The sequence below is a fragment of the Eptatretus burgeri genome, chromosome 6 (assembly GCF_056783735.1).
Source record: "Eptatretus burgeri isolate ZD-2024b chromosome 6, Ebu_testis_v1, whole genome shotgun sequence".
Lineage (NCBI taxonomy): Eukaryota > Metazoa > Chordata > Myxini > Myxiniformes > Myxinidae > Eptatretus > Eptatretus burgeri.
In genome coordinates this window covers 111,571,371-111,591,309 of record NC_140966.1, presented here as the reverse complement: position 1 = coordinate 111,591,309, position 19,939 = coordinate 111,571,371, and the positions used below count along the sequence as shown (strand labels likewise).

The 19,939-nt window shown below is 43.0% G+C and overlaps 1 protein-coding gene across 1 annotated transcript; it reads right to left on the bottom strand.

Annotated features, from left to right (window-relative positions):
* Positions 1-2,532: 2,532 nt before the first annotated feature.
* LOC147025625 (uncharacterized) lies at positions 2,533-4,955 on the bottom strand. Its single transcript, XM_085886793.1, has 2 exons — positions 3,352-4,955; positions 2,533-3,208 (listed from the first exon to the last, which is right to left on the bottom strand). The coding sequence occupies exons 1-2, from the start codon at positions 4,165-4,167 to the stop codon at positions 2,915-2,917; spliced, it is 1,110 nt and encodes a 369-aa protein (XP_085742919.1). The 5' UTR covers positions 4,168-4,955; the 3' UTR covers positions 2,533-2,914.
* Positions 4,956-19,939: the final 14,984 nt, after the last annotated feature.

The window sequence follows — 19,939 nt, the reverse complement described above, 5'->3', positions numbered from 1 at the left end:
TCGCTGAGAGAATCTAATGAGCAGGATCAGCATCAGGAAAACGAACCACATGTCCGTACTGCCGGAGATGATGCTCACGGACTATGCAGGGAACAAATCTCATCTGAGATTCTCTCAGAAACTGCTCGTTGGACACAAAATCCGACCAGCGATAGCCAAGGATTCTCCAACGAGACCTGGTACCAAAGGAAAGTCTCTGTCTCAGATCCCTGGTCAGAGTCCAAGTCTCACATCCATAGAGCAAGAGTGGAAGCACCAAGGACCTGAAGACTCGGACTTTCGTCCTCCCGCACAGGTACCGGCAGCGCCACACCCCATCATCCAGTGAATCCATGACTCCCCAGGTCCGACCCAGACGTCTGTTGACATCTGGCTCACAGCCAGCAGAGACATGAATATCATTGCCAAGGTAAGTGAAAATCTACGTAACCTTAACATCCTCACCACAAACAGGTACAGACAGGACAGCAGCATTCAATATATCATTGAAAGCCTGGATCTTAGTTTTGACCCAGGAAACGCATAATCCCAGCGGCTCCGACTCCTCATTCAGCACCTCGAGAGCCCCCAAAAGGATATCCAGTTTTCACAAAGATGACTGCATCATCTGCGAAATCAAGGTCAGAGATCTTGACATTCCCAAACGATGCACCACAGCTTGATCTCTCAGACATCCTCCCCAGAATCCAGTCCATACAAGTTCTGTAAAGTGTGGGGGCCAGAACACATCCCCGACAAACTCCAGTAACAACTGGAAATTTGTCTGAGATGGAATCACCACATCTCACAGCACTCTCAGTACCAGAGTAGAGTTCAGACATCAGATCGATCAATTTTGGTGGCACCTCACGAAGACCGAGACTCCTCCAGAGGGCGTCCCGATTCACTGAATCAAACACTTTACATTGGTGTACAATATGTTTGGTCAACATCCTGGCATTGGTATAGAATTTGTTTAACTTTTCCCTTCCTGAAATTATATTTTCATATCTGACCTTACTAATCACAATTACTTCATCCGTTCCTTCCTTAATACCTTCCCCACCCTCCGCTGACGTAAATAAAAGTCTGAATTTCTTCCTCAATTCCCACTGAAAACCTTGCTGCCCCTTTCTATTTAACACACGGCCATCATTCCGGAAACACTCCCTTTGTCCCCTAAATGATTCCCATTGCTTCTCAAATGTAAAACCTTCCTCCCTACACCATTCTTCCAGCCATTGTTTGACGTCTATTCCTCTGCTCATAATTTCTATATCATTTCCTAATATTGAAAGAATCACAGAAAACATGACCTCACAACCCTTTGCTTTCAGCCACTTACCCAGTATCCTGTATCTATTTTTCAAAACCTTTGAGTAAACTTTCCCTCAATAATTTGTTCCGACCAGAGGTAGCTGAAGATTTTTTGGGGCCCTGGGCACAAAATGCACAAAAAAAGAGAGGACTGTCTTCTTTTGCCCAAAACACCCCCCCCCCCAAAAAATGGACTCCATGTTATTTTTCCCCAAAAAGAGGACTCTGTGTTCTTTCACCCAATACCTGCAAAACGACAGCAGGGGACGCTGTACTCAAACGTCGCTCCCTGTCGAGGTGATAGTTGAGTGTTGCAGTATTTGCTGTTGAGATGTGTGAGTTGTAATGGGTGGAAGGGAGGCTTGAGGTGGTGTTTGTGATTTAATGGCAGGCAGGTGTGTGTGTGTGTGTGTGTGTGTGTGTGTGTGTGTGTGTGTGTGTGTGTGTGTGTGTGTGTGTGTGTGTGTGTGTGTGTGTGTGTGTGTGTGTGTGTTAATGATTGTGTTGCAGACCCGGGTTTGCAGGGGTACTATGAGGGTGGGGGTATCCCCGGTTCTCCACGGACTCACTGGGAATCGATGTCATTGCACACAAATAAGTCCGTGTCGCTAACAATTTAACCACGTGACCCAGTGTCCTCCATCTGACCACCGTTTACCTGTGGTACACACAGTCTCCTTATCGGTGAATCACGCCCTCGGCGGTTGTGCTACTTTTATCCTGATTGGATCTTAATTAAGGTGGCCGAGCTTACCACGAGCACAACGCCGGACTGAGGTTAGAGTCAATCCGTTGGGGAATTATAATCTTCCGGCTCGGCTAATGTGCGGACCATGCTGGGCCAACAAAGGAAAAGAGGTAAACGAGTTTGGTACATTGATGATGATAATTTATTACAACAAGGCGAGGAACATGATGTGGCACAATCATGGGTTTATTCACGAAAATGTGCCGCTGGGGTCCAACAAGGAAGGTTTGGGTGCGGAAAATGAAATGCAGTGATTTCTAAGACACATTGCAGAGTTAACCCGATAACCTTCGACAAACTTACTTATGTTACACAGGTTACATACTGGTAGTCCAGGCATTATATGACAAATAAGGACTGAACCTCACACAAATTGCAACAGAAAATCTGATAACTGTTCATTACTCATAAATGTGTCCTCAATAACATATAAAAAGTCCTAATGAATCCAAGTGGTGGAAATTTTCTTTTTTTTATAAATTAAAATTATTAAAATAATTTTTTTTTTTAATTTTATTTTAGTTTTTCCAAAATGTTTCTTAACCATACTCTGGTACCACTTTTTGCTACTTTATAATGGGATATTTAGCAACGCTCTAACTATATATGTAATACTAAACACATATTCCCATAGGAAGATGGTCTGGTTTTAATATTGAGATGACCCGTGCCTTCAGATAAGACCTCTAAATGATTTAAATCCATTTATTATGGCCTGGCATGTATACTTTAATAGTGCATGCACTGATGTTCAACACAACTAATAATGTGTAACGATAAAAAGTCATGTGCTTCCGAAGACATTATTTTAAAGTAACAGCACTATTATACTATATAAGGCAACATAATATTTTAGGTTGTCTGGGTTACTCAACCACTGTTTTCATCATCGTCATCGTCATCGTCATCACATTCAGTCTTAAATGAATTTGCACACCCTGATCCTTTGCAGTTGCTCCATGCAACAGAGCACTCAATGTCGTGCTTCTTGCATGTGCACCTTAGGCTGCTGAAATCTGTCTTGCAGCTGCATCTGATGACCTGCAGGAGTTCCTGGGGAGCTGGTGGTAAGTCAGTTTGGACAGGGATGAGCCCACCATCACTTTCTTTCCATCCCCAGTCTGGCGGCAGGAGTTCATCCACGGTTCCATTCCACTGCTGCACCTGGTGGTACACGCAGAGACTGTGGAACTTTGCTGCTACAGAGGTAAGTGGTAGGCTCTGTGGCTGTACATAAGAAGTTCTAGTAGCCACCTTCTCACAAAAGTGCTTGTGTCGTAGTGAGTTGAGTCCCTCCCCAGGCTTACCATTGTCCAGCAGACCAAAGCATTCTCTCCTGCTGTCACAACATCTGCTGTAGAAGCTGACGGTGTGTCAAACACTGTAGTTTGCTCACGGAAGTCATCACTGGTTGTGAATTTCTTGATGACGGCTCCTTTACCAATGCCATACAGGCGGGATGTGGTATCACACCCAAGGATTGCGTGGATGAAGAGAATGTGAGTGCACACACTGGGACCCAGTTGCTGCTTGAGAGCCTTGATGTTCCAGACACGCGGGTTCTTTGTGCTCTTCTTTGGCTCAGATTGGAAGAAGAGGTCATGTGACTCGAGCTTGGTATGGAAGATAAGGAGTATGAGCAGATCTGTATCATCACCGATGAGCACAGTGTTTGTTGTGGTTGAAGACTCCACTGCTTTCTGCACTATGAGGAGATCAGCATCACCTGAAGCATGATAGGTCTGACAGTTCTTCTTCTGCAGTTGGCCACTGAGCATGAAGATGAACTGTTGCTTGTTTGTGTTGTTTGCGAGGAACTCGTCTTTCTTCATTGTAACAGGCATACCCTCATCAAAAGTCACGGTTGCTCCAGTCCTCCTACCTGCTCGTCTCTGGTGTGTCATATCCTTGGTGGATGTACCCTCATAACCATCGAAAACGACGATTGCTTCCCCATTCCCCATAGTTTCTTGTGACATACTCGGTGTACAACCTGCAGATGTTATTGTATGCGGATCCACGTGTCCATGAGATGTGCTGAACAAGTGCTCCACCATCCAGCACGTACTGAACCTGGCCTGTGATCCCTGGAAGGTCAGGTGTGAGGACGGCCCAGATGGCATCTGCTCGCACTGGCGTTCGCAACTTCCAGAAAGGCATTAAATCTTTCTTCGTCTTGTGGCCGACCCAGTTTTGTTTTCTTTACCTCCGTTTCGCTGGTCTGATGAGCTGCTGGCATTTGCTTCTTGGTACGGAAATTTACGCTGCACACTTGGTGATACACTGCATCTGCAGCATGCGGGTCATGCACATGCAACACACGAGCTTTCACTATGACTGCCTCGGCATCTCCTCTTTCATTGCAAGATTTCAAGAGCGTATCCTTGAACTCAAAACTGTCCTCACTGGGAATACAGTCCAATCAGAACTCTTCCTCTTGGTCCCAACATGCGCTGACCTCCCACAGAACAGACAGTCTCTGTCATAATGGAACTCCTTCTCATCAGCTGAGCGTCGTCGCACACGCCTGTCGACTTGCTCTTGTTCTTTCTCCTTTAGTGCTTTCGCTATTTGTTGTTGGCTGGTATATTTCTTGCAGCAGACTTGATGAACCAGTTCCCCAGGTGATGTATGAATGTCATCGTTTCTGGATTTACTTGCTCGGTTGATGGCGTCACTCTCCTTTTCAGGAAGTGTGGATGGTGGCTGTCCGCCCCCCTCTGCAGGGTCCTTACAAATGGCACATCGTGGAGGGCCACTCATTGTTCAGGATGTGATGGCACTGCAATAATGTAAAAAAAAAACACGAGTATTCATTTTTAAAGTACAGTAACTGTGCCAAATAACCACACGTGAATTTCACCGATTGCACATTTTGCAACTTTCAACTTGACCGTTTTTACAATGCAAATCTCTTCAATTTGGCGTGAATTTCCTTTTGAACATGCACTGTACTGCACCCAATATCATGTCACATGTAAAACAAAGCTTCTGGTGGATTGTGGATTGTACTGAACCCTTTGTGTGGACATCAGACAAGCAGACGTGAAAAAATCCATTACTTTAACATGGGCGGCAATGGAGAAAGATGCCATCACCGATTTCAGTACTTTTCAATAGTTTCCACCACTTGGATTCCTTACAACTTTTGATATGTTATACAGGACATATTTGTAAGAATAAACCAGTTGAAAGAGTTTCTATTGCAATTTGTGTGAGGTCATGTCATAGAATGCCTGCACGAAGGGGACATCACACCCACACATACCCGAGTAAATTAGATTCAGCCCAGAGAGAGGAGAAGCGGTTGAGGTGTGGCGACCTCATTGTACTTGGCACGGTCGACAGACCCACGCAAACCCATCGCTTAGGAAGGGGGAGGAGGGAACAAAACTGGGGGTGTCTACGGTGTGGGAGGGGGAGGTGCAAAATGTGGTGCAATCTGATGCAAGAGGAAGGTGTGAGAGGGGCGACTCGTGATCGTTGCTCTTTTAGTTTGCACGTCCACAGTGGACGAGACACAGAGGGGAGAAAAAGATGCACGAGGAGAAAGCTTAACGGGATGTGTGAGAAAGTTTGTTGGTGTTATGAAGATTGGCTGCGGGACGCAGCCGAACCTGAGCACCCAGTGAGGAGAGCGGGGCTGACCCCGCTCAGGTTCTCGATGACCCCACACGTCTTGCTAACGATTCGCTCCACCCCACTCGCCTCACCCGATCGCTCCACCCCGCTCACCTCACTCGGTTTCTCAGCCCCGCTCTCCTCACTTGGTTGCTTAGCCTGCTCACCTCACTCGGTTGCTCAGCCCCACTCACCTCACTGGGTTTCTCAGCCCCGCTCTCCTCACTCGGTTTCTCAGCCCCGCTCTCCTCACTCGGTTTCTCAGCCCCGCTCTCCTCACTCGGTTTCTCAGCCCCGCTCTCCTCACTCGGTTTCTCAGCCCCGCTCTCCTCACTTGGTTGCTGAGCCCGCTCACCTCAGTCGGTTTCTCAGCCCCGCTCACCTCACTTGGTTGCTGAGCCCGCTCACCTCACTCGGTTTCTCAGCCCCGCTCACCTCACTTGGTTGCTGAGCCCACTCACCTCACTCGGTTTCTCAGCCCCGCTCACCTCACTTGGTTGCTGAGCCCGCTCACCTCACTCAGTTTCTCAGCCCCGCTCACCTCACTTGGTTGCTGAGCCCGCTCACCTCACTCGGTTTCTCAGCCCCGCTCACCTCACTTGGTTGCTCTGCCCCGATCACCCTACTCAGTTTCTCTGCCCCGCGAGAATGTGTTTGCAAGTGTTAATGGCTAGAATGTGTTTGTGAATGTTAATGGCTTGAATTTGTTTGTGAGTGTTTATGGCTGGAAGGTGTTTGTGAGTTTTCATGGCTGGAAGGTGTTTGTGAGTGTTCATGGCTGGAAGGTGTTTGTGAGTGTTCATGGCTGGAACGTGTTTGTGAGTGTTCATGGCTGGAAGGTGTTTGTGAGTGTTCATGGCTCGAAGGTGTTTGTGAGTGTTCATGGCTGGAAGGTGTTTGTGAGTGTTCATGGCTGGAAGGTGTTTGTGAGTTTTCATGGCTGGAAGGTGTTTGTGAGTGTTCATGGCTGGAAGGTGTTTGTGAGTGTTCATGGCTGGAACGTGTTTGTGAGTGTTCATGGCTGGAAGGTGTTTGTGAGTGTTCATGGCTCGAAGGTGTTTGTGAGTGTTCATGGCTTGAATTTGTTTGTGAGTGTTCATGGCTGGAAGGTGTTTGTGAGTTTTCATGGCTGGAAGGTGTTTGTGAGTGTTTATGGCTGGAAGGTGTTTGTGAGTGTTTATGGCTGGAAGGTGTTTGTGAGTGTTCATGGTTGGAAGGTGTTTGTGAGTTTTCATGGCTGGAAGGTGTTTGTGAGTGTTCATGGCTGGAAGGTGTTTGTGAGTGTTCATGGCTGGAAGGTGTTTGTGAGTGTTCATGGCTGGAAGGTGTTTGTGAGTGTTCATGGCTGGAAGGTGTTTGCGAGTTTCCATGGTTGGAAGGTGTTTGTGAGTGTTCATGGCTGGAAGGTGTTTGTGAGTGTTCATGGCTGGAAGGTGTTTGCGAGTTTTCATGGCTGGAAGATGTTTGTGAGTGTTCATGGCTGGAAGGTGTTTGTGAGTGTTCATGGCTGGAAGGTGTTTGTGAGTGTTCATGGCTGGAAGGTGTTTGCGAGTTTTCATGGCTGGAAGGTGTTTGTGAGTGTTCATGGCTGGAAGGTGTTTGTGAGTGTTCATGGCTGGAAGGTGTTTGTGAGTGTTCATGGCTGGAAGGTGTTTGTGAGTGTTCATGGCTGGAAGGTGTTTGTGAGTGTTCATGGCTGGAAGGTGTTTGCGAGTTTTCATGGCTGGAAGGTGTTTGTGAGTGTTCATGGCTGGAAGGTGTTTGTGAGTGTTCATGGCTGGAAGGTGTTTGTGAGTGTTCATGGCTGGAAGGTGTTTGTGAGTGTTCATGGCTGGAAGGTGTTTGTGAGTGTTCATGGCTGGAAGGTGTTTGCGAGTTTTCATGGCTGGAAGGTGTTTGTGAGTGTTCATGGCTGGAAGGTGTTTGTGAGTGTTCATGGCTGGAAGGTGTTTGTGAGTGTTCATGGCTGGAACGTGTTTGTGAGTGTTCATGGCTGGAAGGTGTTTGTGAGTGTTCATGGCTCGAAGGTGTTTGTGAGTGTTCATGGCTGGAAGGTGTTTGTGAGTGTTCATGGCTGGAATGTCGGGAACATATTGCTGCCCCTTGTGATGTAATTTCTCAACCATTAAATGGACTATGGTTTAATTATTTGAGATAACTCGGACCCTGTGGGTATGTGTAAACTCTTTAAAAGATTGCATTTTCACGTCAAACATTCTACGAACTATAACTCACTGAAACAGTAAGTGAAGAGAATCTCGAGATCGTTTACAAGTTTTAACTGGAACAAACGATCAAAGTTTGCAGAACCCTGCCCAGACTTTTGTGTGTTATAGTACGTATTTTATAGACCTACTCACCTTCTAATTCTACATCGATCTTGACGATAACAGAGTTTTTTCTGTGTCTGTGTCTGTGTCGCCGTTTTTTATCAGAGATGGCTGAACGGATCTTCAAACTTTTAGAGGTTCATTATTGAGTCCCAGGAAGTGTTTAGGGGACAAAATCATCATCGAGTCCCAGGAAGTGTTTTAGGGGGACAAAATCATCATTGAGTCCCGGGAAGTGTTTTAGGGGGACAAAATCATCATTGAGTCCCGGGAAGTGTTTTAGGGGGACAAAGTCATCATTGAGTCCCGGAAAGTGTTTTAGCCGACATCATCATTGAGTCCCAGAAAGTGTTCTCGGGGGACAAAATTATCCTTGAGTCCCGGAAAGTGTTTTAGGGGGACAAAATCATCATTGAGTCCCAGGAAGTGTTTTGGGGGGACAAAATCATCATCGAATCCCAGGAAGTGTTTTAGGGGACAAAATCATCATTGAGTCCCAGGAAGTGTTGTAGCCGACATCATCATTGAGTCCCAGGAAGTGTTTTAGGGGACAAAATCATCATCGAGTCCCGGAAAGTGTTTTAGGGGGACAAAATCATCATTGAGTCCCAGGAAGTGTTTTAGCCGACAACATCATCATTGAGTCCCAGAAAGTGTTTTGGGGGACCAAAATCTTCATCGAATCCCAGGAAGTGTTTTAGCCGCCAACATCATCGAGTCCCAGGAAGTGTTTTAGGGGGACAAAATCATCACTGAGTCTCGGGGAAGTGTTTTAGGGGGACAATTTTTTTTTTTAATTAAAAAACTTTGATTTTTTTGTATTTTATATTTTTAATTGCTCTATAGTGCCTCAGCCTTTGTAGCTATGTGAAAGGTAGTACTACTCTGAAAATGATCCCTAACCCCATTCCTTATTGGGTGTCGTGAAGTTGTTTAGGCCCCCACAAAAATAATACAAAAAAACAGAATTTGATTTCTTTCAAATTCTAACAGGATTGGAACAGCAACGGGCAATGCTGGGTACCCCTACGAGTACTTTATCGAGGTACTCGGTTGAAAATAAGATAGCGTGCACAACTGGCTACCACTACGTGACGTTTGTGGCCAACGCAGTACCTTCTGTGCGGAAAAACAAACAGACCCAAATGCAATACCCTCTCCTCTGGCAGAGGTAACTAGAAAGAATACATCCACCAAGCCAAACAGTTTACGTTTTGTATCCCAATGATAGGCCGGATGATCTGCATCTGGACTTGAACCAAAATCTAATCGGCTTGTCTGTGTCATCCAACAAACTCATCCACCAAGTTTCGTTCCAATCCATCTACAATATTTTGAGATATTGTGCTATATAGCTAAAGGGTATTTACCCATAGTAGTTCCGGTCTAATCCGTCCAGGGGTCTAAAGGGTGTAAATGTCTTGAGGAGTCGAAGAGGTCTAAAGTGTCTTTAAAGGTCTTAAGGGGTCTAGAAAGTCTAAAGTGTCTAAATGGATCTATAGGATCAAGGGATCCAAGTAGTCCAAGGGGTGTCTAAATTGCCTTAAAAAGGTCCAAATGGTCTATAAGGTCAAGGGGTCTAAAGTGTACATTCCAACAGTAGTTATAGGTCTAACAGGGTCCATATGATCTTAGAAGTTTAATGGTTCTAAATGGTTTAACGTAGTTTCTAGGGTCTTAGGGATATTACAGGTCTTATGGTTCTATAGTGTCTTAAGGATCTAAGGGTCCTACTAGGTCTAAGGGTTCCAACAGGGTCTAAAGGGTCGAACTGGGTTGAAGGGTTTCAACAGGGTTTAAAGGGTCTTTGGGTCTAAAGGATCTTGGGGGTCAAAGAGTTCTAACGGGGTCTATATGGTCGTAGAGGTCTAAGGGTTCCAACAAGGTCTTATGGGTCTTAAGTGTTTAAAGTTTCTGAATGGTCTTAGGGGTTTTGGTGGTCCTGTAGGACCTAAATGGTCAATGGATCGAAGTGGTCCATAAGGGCAATGGATTTAAATGGTCTAAGAGGGTCTAAAAGATATGTTTCAACAGTAGTTACAGGTCAAAGGGGTCTATAGGGTCGAAGGAGTGTAAAGAAGTCTAAAGGGTCTAAACAGGGTTGATGGGGTCTAAAGGGTACATTTCAACAGTAGTTACAGGTCTAAAGGGTTTATAGAGTGTGTAAAGTGGTCTGAAGGGTCCAAACAGGGTCGGGTGGTACTAAGGGTCAATGGGTCTATGTGGTGTGAAGGTCGTCAGACGTTGATGAGGTATAAAGGGTCTCAGTAGGGTCAATGGGTCTAAATGGTCAAGGGGTCTTAAAGGGTTTAAAAGGTTGAAAGGGTCTTCAAAGGGATCTAAAAGGTCTCAGGGTTCTTAAGGTCCAAATGTCTAAAAGGTATGTTGCAATAGTCTGTAATTAATAGACGTAGTCAAGGTCCAATAATAAGTAATTAATATATGTACTCACGGTCCAACTCACGTTCAAACAGTATGTAATTAATAGACATACTCCCATGGATCGACCAAGGCTTCACCTTGACGAGGGTTCACCGTCCACCTGTGTTTTGCAGTTGTATATCCTGTACAGTATACACAATATACAGCACATGGACATCAAGTGAATCGGATGAAAGTTGACGATTTATGTGACCTTGGCCTATTAACTTGGGAATAAATAAATAAATAAATAAATAAATAAATAACCAATATGCTTCCAGCTTCCCGCTAACTCCACCAGGTAGTGAAGTTTTGTGAAGATCGAAGTAAAAATGTGACCTGTAGGTAATTAACGAACAAACGGACAAACAGACAAACAGACAAACAGACAAACAGACCAGACCAACCAATACACTTGCGAATCTTCAATTTCGATTTCGCAAGTACCAAGTATAACATCACTTGGTAGAGGGCACACCTCCACCAGGGTGATTCGTTTAAGTTTTGTATCCACTGATAAGTAGGATCTGGATTCGGACCAGAACCAAAATCGAATAATTTCGACCTTGTCACACACCCAACCTCTCCACCAAATTTTCACCCAATCCATCAATAACTTTTTGAGATATCCTGCTCAAAGACAAAGAGACAAACAGACAGGGGTGAAATCATCACCTCCGTGCCCCTTCGGTGGTAAGGTGAAGGTAAGGGGGATTTTATTTGTGAAATAGACTTCTGATTATTTCGATCAAATAAATGTTCTTTTCTCTCGCTATTGACACTAAAATACCAATGACGTCACGTATGATTACATTGGTTTGATGTTTTTTTTTTATTGTATTCAGCATGAGTGAAAACGACTGTTTTCCTGCCAATGAGGTTTGATGTTGACAATGTATTCATCCCTAATTCAATCCACTGAGCTCACAACAACAGCTCCTGCCTCGTGAAGCCATTTCTTATCCTCTTCATGCATTGTCCTTGGTCTTGCACATGTATTGCTCCTCGGGTGTGTACCTGCACATGTATTCTTCATTTACAAACAGGTATTGCTAATCATGTGTGTACCTGTACATGTATTCTTCATTTTCAAACAGGTATTGCTAATCAGGTGTGTACCTGCAGATGTATTCCTTATTTTCACACAGGTATTGCTAATCACCTGCATCCGTGCACTTGTCCACAATTAACGCTTCACGTGTTCTCAGGGTGCAATTTAAACCCACTCTGGCCAAGTTGGAGTTTTGAGGTTTAAAGGAACAATTGACTAGAGTTGGTAAAACAACTTGCCTTTGCCATATGGACAGCAAACCCAACTGATATGAGGGCAATCTCAGTTCTTTCCATAAAGCTCGGAACAAGTGTGTATCTACCCTCAGGAGAGCCAGAAAACAACATCTTTCTCATCTCAAGTCTGAACTCTCAAACCTCTCTCCCTCCTCCAAATCCTGGTGGTGTTTAATCAAATCTGTTTCTGGTGTATGTTCCCCCACCATCCCCTCCCTTACCTCAAATGGCCGCACTGCTGATACCGCATGCGTAAAGGCTGAATGCCTCAACTTGGTGTTTGCATATAAATCTTGTCTCCAAAACCCATCGCTTTCTGTACCCACCGTACCCAGTCGCACCCAACTGTCCCTGGACTCTGTGTCCTTTTATCCTGACAAGGTGGAGAATTTGCTGTCAAACCTCAACTCAGATTCTGCAACCGGTCCAGACGGCATCAGTCCACATGTCCTAAAAACCTGCTCCTCTGCTCTTGCTCACGCTCTCTCTGTTCTATTCACCCTCTATATTTACTCAAGGTCGTCTGCCATCTGCTTGGAAATCCGCAAACATTACTGCTCTGCATAAAAAGGTACAAAAACAGATCCCTGCAACTACAGACCAATCAGCCTTCTCCCAATCATCAGCAAGGTTATGGAATCCATTATCACTTCAGACATTAAATCCTTCCTCTTCTCCAATGGCCTGATTTCCAATCATCAATTTGGTTTCAGACCAGCTCACTCTCCCCTGGATATGCTGCTTCTGCTCTCCCAACAATTGATGGAGGTCCTCAATGCTGGACATGAAATCAGAGCCATATCCCTCGACATATCGCGTGTTTTCGATCCGGTCTGGCAATCTGCCCTGCTCAACAAACTCTCTTCCTATGGTATCCAAGGCCATCTCCACTCATGGCTCGCAGACTTCCTCTCCTGTCGCAGTCAACATGTGGTCCTAAATGGAATTCTCTCATCCCCTCTTCCTGTCAAGGCTGGAGTTCCTCAAGGTAGCGTTTTGGGCCCTGTTCTTTTTCTAGTTTTCATCAATGATCTCTCCGACTCTCTGTAAATCCTCTTTATCTCTTTGCTGATGACTCCACCCTCTGCTGTACCATCTGTCATCCCTCAGACTGGCAAGCAGCAGCTTCTTCACTCTCTGCAGATCTGGGTAAAATCACAAACTGGTCCAATACGTGGAACATGTCTGTCAATCCTGACAAATCTCACACTCTCACTTTGTCTCTCCGAAAAGACCGTCTGGAACCCCCCCCCCCCCATTCCTCTGGAAGAAGTCCTTTCATTCAAGCTTCTGTGTCTCACTACCTGCCATGATCTTTCCTGGGAAAACCACATTTCTCACCTGGTCTCCAAAGCCAGTTCCCATCTGGGAATCCTCTGTCGTGCAAAGTCCTTCCTCAACCCACCTGAGCTCCTGACCACATACAAAGCTTTCGTCCGCAGCCTGATGGAGAACTACTCTCCCCTCTGGACTGGTGCTCCTGCCTCTCAACTTTCTCGGCTTCACGCTGTGGAAACCAAGGCGTTTCGGATCATTGGCTTCGTCCGCAATGAGGCTGAGTTTTTCGGCCTCTCACTCTCTCAACGCAGGCAGGTGGGTGGTCTTTCTGTCTTCTTCCGTCTCCTTTCCTGTCCCCCCCCCCACCCATATTTCTGAAAGGCACTCAAAGTCTGTCAACAACCCCCTTCTGGCAAAACTACCAAAATCACGAATCGCTGCTCTTTCACACTGCTAACTCTTTCACTCCTCTTTTTCCCCAGCTTTGGAATAAACTCCCTCACTCTATTCATTCCCATTCTTCCATCCAGGCCTTCAAAACAGCTGTTCACCACCACCTCTTATCTTCCCCATCCAAAACCACGATCTTTTCTACCGCCGTTAATCCACCCCAAAAGTACCTCCTTCAAATTCCCTGCCTTCCATCCTGAAAGTTGCCTGTCATGAAAGGTCTTAAAGTCCCTGTGGTGTCCATCTTGTATACCCCGTGTTCCCCGCCACATCCCTCTCCCTTCCACAGATCTCCAAATGTCTCTATTCCCCACTGTTTTGTCCTTCCCTCTCCGGCCCTGTTGTCTCCTGTTGTCCATTGGAATGTTGAGATTTAAAGGAAGAATTAGAGTGTTGAGGGTTTAATGGATGAATTGGAGTGTTGAGGGTTAAAAGTAAGAATTGGAATGTTGAAGGTTTAAAGGAAGAATTAAAGTGTTGAGGGTTTAAAGGAAGAATTGAAGTGTTGAGGGTTTAAAGGAAGAATTGAAGGGTTGAAGGTTTAAAGGAAGAATTGGAGTGTTGAGGATTTAAAGGAAGAATTGAGGTGTTGAGGGTTTAAAGGAAGAATTGAAGGGTTGAAGGTTTAAAGGAAGAATTGGAGTGTTGAGGATTTAAAGGAAGAATTGAAGTGTTGAGGGTTTAAAGGAAGAATTGAAGAGTTGAAGGTTTAAAGGAAGAATTGAAGTGTTGAGGGTTTAAAGGAAGAATTGAAGCGTTGAGGGTTTCAAGGAAGAATTGAAGTGTTGAGGGTTTAAAGGAAGAATTGGAGTGTTGAGGGTTTAAAGGAAGAATTGAAGTGTTGAGGGTTTAAAGGAAGAATTGGAGTGTTGAGGGTTTAAAGGAAGAATTGGAGTGTTGAGGGTTTAAAGGAAGAATTGAAGTGTTGAGGGTTTAAAGGAAGAATTGAAGTGTTGAGGGTTTAAAGGAAGAATTGGAGTGTTGAGGGTTTAAAGGAAGAATTGGAGTGTTGAGGGTTTAAAGGAAGAATTGGAATGTTGAGGGTTTAAAGGAAGAATTGAAGTGTTGAGGGTTTAAAGGAAGAATTGAAGTGTTGAGGGTTTAAAGGAAGAATTGAAGGGTTGAAGGTTTAAAGGAAGAATTGGAGTGTTGAGGATTTAAAGGAAGAATTGAGGTGTTGAGGGTTTAAAGGAAGAATTGAAGGGTTGAAGGTTTAAAGGAAGAATTGGAGTGTTGAGGATTTAAAGGAAGAATTGAAGTGTTGAGGGTTTAAAGGAAGAATTGAAGAGTTGAAGGTTTAAAGGAAGAATTGAAGTGTTGAGGGTTTAAAGGAAGAATTGAAGTGTTGAGGGTTTCAAGGAAGAATTGAAGTGTTGAGGGTTTAAAGGAAGAATTGGAGTGTTGAGGGTTTAAAGGAAGAATTGAAGTGTTGAGGGTTTAAAGGAAGAATTGGAGTGTTGAGGGTTTAAAGGAAGAATTGGAGTGTTGAGGGTTTAAAGGAAGAATTGAAGTGTTGAGGGTTTAAAGGAAGAATTGAAGTGTTGAGGGTTTAAAGGAAGAATTGGAGTGTTGAGGGTTTAAAGGAAGAATTGAAGTGTTGAGGGTTTAAAGGAAGAATTGGAGTGTTGAGGGTTTAAAGGAAGAATTGGAATGTTGAGGGTTTAAAGGAAGAATTGAAGTGTTGAGGGTTTAAAGGAAGAATTGAAGTGTTGAGGGTTTAAAGGAAGAATTGGAGTGTTGAGGGTTTAAAGGAAGAATTGAAGTGTTGAGGGTTTAAAGGAAGAATTGAAGTGTTGAGGGTTTAAAGGAAGAATTGAAGGGTTGAAGGTTTAAAGGAAGAATTGGAGTGTTGAGGATTTAAAGGAAGAATTGAGGTGTTGAGGGTTTAAAGGAAGAATTGAAGGGTTGAAGGTTTAAAGGAAGAATTGGAGTGTTGAGGATTTAAAGGAAGAATTGAAGTGTTGAGGGTTTAAAGGAAGAATTGAAGAGTTGAAGGTTTAAAGGAAGAATTGAAGTGTTGAGGGTTTAAAGGAAGAATTGAAGCGTTGAGGGTTTCAAGGAAGAATTGAAGTGTTGAGGGTTTAAAGGAAGAATTGGGGTGTTGAGGGTTTAAAGGAAGAATTGGAGTGTTGAGGGTTTAAAGGAAGAATTGAAGTGTTGAGGGTTTAAAGGAAGAATTGGAGTGTTGAGGGTTTAAAGGAAGAATTGGAGTGTTGAGGGTTTAAAGGAAGAATTGGAATGTTGAGGGTTTAAAGGAAGAATTGAAGTGTTGAGGGTTTAAAGGAAGAATTGAAGTGTTGAGGGTTTAAAGGAAGAATTGGAGTGTTGAGGGTTTAAAGGAAGAATTGGAGTGTTGAGGGTTTAAAGGAAGAATTGGAATGTTGAGGGTTTAAAGGAAGAATTGGAATGTTGAGGGTTTAAAGGAAGAATTGGAGTGTTGAGGGTTTAAAGGAAGAATTGGAGTGTTGAGGGTTTAAAGGAAGAATTGAGGTGTTGAGGGTTTAAAGGAAGAATTGAAGGTTTAAAGGAAGAATTGGAGTGTTGAGGATTTAAAGGAAGAATTGAAGTGCTGAGGGTTTAAAGGAAGAATTGAAGAGTTGAAGGTTTAAAGGAAGAATTGAAGTGTTGAGGGTTTAAAGGAAGGATTGAAGCGTTGAGGGTTTCAAGGAAGAATTGAAGTGTTGAGGGTTTAAAGGAAGAATTGGAGTGTTGAGGGTTTAAAGGAAGAATTGAAGTGTTGAGGGTTTAAAGGAAGAATTGGAGTGTTGAGGGTTTAAAGGAAGAATTGAAGAGTTGAAGGTTTAAAGGAAGAATTGAAGTGTTGAGGGTTTAAAGGAAGGATTGAAGCGTTGAGGGTTTCAAGGAAGAATTGAAGTGTTGAGGGTTTAAAGGAAGAATTGGAGTGTTGAGGGTTTAAAGGAAGAATTGAAGTGTTGAGGGTTTAAAGGAAGAATTGGAGTGTTGAGGGTTTTAAGGAAGAATTGGAGTGTTGAGGGTTTAAAGGAAGAATTGAAGTGTTGAGGGTTTAAAGGAAGAATTGAAGTGTTGAGGGTTTAAAGGAAGAATTGAAGTGTTGAGGGTTTAAAGGAAGAATTGGAGTGTTGAGGGTTTAAAGGAAGAATTGAAGTGTTGAGGGTTTAAAGGAAGAATTGAAGTGTTGAGGGTTTAAAGGAAGAATTGGAGTGTTGAGGGTTTAAAGGAAGAATTGAAGTGTTGAGGGTTTAAAGGAAGAATTGGAGTGTTGAGGGTTTAAAGGAAGAATTGAAGTGTTGAGGGTTTAAAGGAAGAATTGAAGTGTTGAGGGTTTAAAGGAAGAATTGGAGTGTTGAGGGTTTAAAGGAAGAATTGGAGTGTTGAGGGTTTAAAGGAAGAATTGGAGTGTTGAGGGTTTAAAGGAAGAATTGAAGTGTTGAGGGTTTAAAGGAAGAATTGAAGTGTTGAGGGTTTAAAGGAAGAATTGGAGTGTTGAGGGTTTAAAGGAAGAATTGGAGTGTTGAGGGTTTAAAGGAAGAATTGGAATGTTGAGGGTTTAAAGGAAGAATTGAAGTGTTGAGGGTTTAAAGGAAGAATTGAAGTGTTGAGGGTTTAAAGGAAGAATTGAAGGGTTGAAGGTTTAAAGGAAGAATTGGAGTGTTGAGGATTTAAAGGAAGAATTGAGGTGTTGAGGGTTTAAAGGAAGAATTGAAGGGTTGAAGGTTTAAAGGAAGAATTGGAGTGTTGAGGATTTAAAGGAAGAATTGAAGTGTTGAGGGTTTAAAGGAAGAATTGAGGTGTTGAGGGTTTAAAGGAAGAATTGAAGGGTTGAGGGTTTCAAGGAAGAATTGAAGTGTTGAGGGTTTAAAGGAAGAATTGGAGTGTTGAGGGTTTAAAGGAAGAATTGGAGTGTTGAGGGTTTAAAGGAAGAATTGGAGTGTTGAGGGTTTAAAGGAAGAATTGGAATGTTGAGGGTTTAAAGGAAGAATTGAAGTGTTGAGGGTTTAAAGGAAGAATTGAAGTGTTGAGGGTTTAAAGGAAGAATTGAAGTGTTGAGGGTTTAAAGGAAGAATTGGAGTGTTGAGGGTTTAAAGGAAGATTTGGAGTGTTGAGGGTTTAAAGGAAGAATTGGAATGTTGAGGGTTTAAAGGAAGAATTGAAGTGTTGAGGGTTTAAAGGAAAAATTGAAGTGTTGAGGGTTTAAAGGAAGAATTGAAGGGTTGAAGGTTTAAAGGAAGAATTGGAGTGTTGAGGATTTAAAGGAAGAATTGAGGTGTTGAAGGTTTAAAGGAAGAATTGGAGTGTTGAGGATTTAAAGGAAGGATTGAAGCGTTGAGGGTTTCAAGGAAGAATTGAAGTGTTGAGGGTTTAAAGGAAGAATTGAAGTGTTGAGGGTTTAAAGGAAGAATTGGAGTGTTGAGGGTTTAAAGGAAGAATTGGAGTGTTGAGGGTTTAAAGGAAGAATTGAAGAGTTGAAGGTTTAAAGGAAGAATTGAAGTGTTGAGGGTTTAAAGGAAGGATTGAAGCGTTGAGGGTTTCAAGGAAGAATTGAAGTGTTGAGGGTTTAAAGGAAGAATTGGAGTGTTGAGGGTTTAAAGGAAGAATTGAAGTGTTGAGGGTTTAAAGGAAGAATTGGAGTGTTGAGGGTTTAAAGGAAGAATTGGAGTGTTGAGGGTTTAAAGGAAGAATTGAAGTGTTGAGGGTTTAAAGGAAGAATTGAAGTGTTGAGGGTTTAAAGGAAGAATTGGAGTGTTGAGGGTTTAAAGGAAGAATTGAAGTGTTGAGGGTTTAAAGGAAGAATTGAAGTGTTGAGGGTTTAAAGGAAGAATTGGAGTGTTGAGGGTTTAAAGGAAGAATTGAAGTGTTGAGGGTTTAAAGGAAGAATTGGAGTGTTGAGGGTTTAAAGGAAGAATTGAAGTGTTGAGGGTTTAAAGGAAGAATTGAAGTGTTGAGGGTTTAAAGGAAGAATTGGAGTGTTGAGGGTTTAAAGGAAGAATTGGAGTGTTGAGGGTTTAAAGGAAGAATTGGAGTGTTGAGGGTTTAAAGGAAGAATTGAAGTGTTGAGGGTTTAAAGGAAGAATTGAAGTGTTGAGGGTTTAAAGGAAGAATTGGAGTGTTGAGGGTTTAAAGGAAGAATTGGAGTGTTGAGGGTTTAAAGGAAGAATTGGAATGTTGAGGGTTTAAAGGAAGAATTGAAGTGTTGAGGGTTTAAAGGAAGAATTGAAGTGTTGAGGGTTTAAAGGAAGAATTGAAGGGTTGAAGGTTTAAAGGAAGAATTGGAGTGTTGAGGATTTAAAGGAAGAATTGAGGTGTTGAGGGTTTAAAGGAAGAATTGAAGGGTTGAAGGTTTAAAGGAAGAATTGGAGTGTTGAGGATTTAAAGGAAGAATTGAAGTGTTGAGGGTTTAAAGGAAGAATTGAGGTGTTGAGGGTTTAAAGGAAGAATTGAAGGGTTGAGGGTTTCAAGGAAGAATTGAAGTGTTGAGGGTTTAAAGGAAGAATTGGAGTGTTGAGGGTTTAAAGGAAGAATTGGAGTGTTGAGGGTTTAAAGGAAGAATTGGAGTGTTGAGGGTTTAAAGGAAGAATTGGAATGTTGAGGGTTTAAAGGAAGAATTGAAGTGTTGAGGGTTTAAAGGAAGAATTGAAGTGTTGAGGGTTTAAAGGAAGAATTGAAGTGTTGAGGGTTTAAAGGAAGAATTGGAGTGTTGAGGGTTTAAAGGAAGATTTGGAGTGTTGAGGGTTTAAAGGAAGAATTGGAATGTTGAGGGTTTAAAGGAAGAATTGAAGTGTTGAGGGTTTAAAGGAAAAATTGAAGTGTTGAGGGTTTAAAGGAAGAATTGAAGGGTTGAAGGTTTAAAGGAAGAATTGGAGTGTTGAGGATTTAAAGGAAGAATTGAGGTGTTGAAGGTTTAAAGGAAGAATTGGAGTGTTGAGGATTTAAAGGAAGGATTGAAGCGTTGAGGGTTTCAAGGAAGAATTGAAGTGTTGAGGGTTTAAAGGAAGAATTGAAGTGTTGAGGGTTTAAAGGAAGAATTGGAGTGTTGAGGGTTTAAAGGAAGAATTGGAGTGTTGAGGGTTTAAAGGAAGAATTGAAGAGTTGAAGGTTTAAAGGAAGAATTGAAGTGTTGAGGGTTTAAAGGAAGGATTGAAGCGTTGAGGGTTTCAAGGAAGAATTGAAGTGTTGAGGGTTTAAAGGAAGAATTGGAGTGTTGAGGGTTTAAAGGAAGAATTGAAGTGTTGAGGGTTTAAAGGAAGAATTGGAGTGTTGAGGGTTTAAAGGAAGAATTGGAGTGTTGAGGGTTTAAAGGAAGAATTGAAGTGTTGAGGGTTTAAAGGAAGAATTGAAGTGTTGAGGGTTTAAAGGAAGAATTGGAGTGTTGAGGGTTTAAAGGAAGAATTGAAGTGTTGAGGGTTTAAAGGAAGAATTGAAGTGTTGAGGGTTTAAAGGAAGAATTGGAGTGTTGAGGGTTTAAAGGAAGAATTGAAGTGTTGAGGGTTTAAAGGAAGAATTGGAGTGTTGAGGGTTTAAAGGAAGA

What these genes read in the sequence shown, in the direction of transcription:
- LOC147025625 (XM_085886793.1), bottom strand. Translation starts at nt 4,167, where the DNA reads ATGCCATCTGGGCCGTCCTCACACCTGACCTTCCAGGGATCACAGGCC. An exon ending in CTTTGGTCTGCTGGACAATG is followed by an intron (nt 3,209 to 3,351) that starts GTAAGCCTGGGG and finishes GTGTACCACCAG; the next exon opens with GTGCAGCAGTGGAATGGAAC.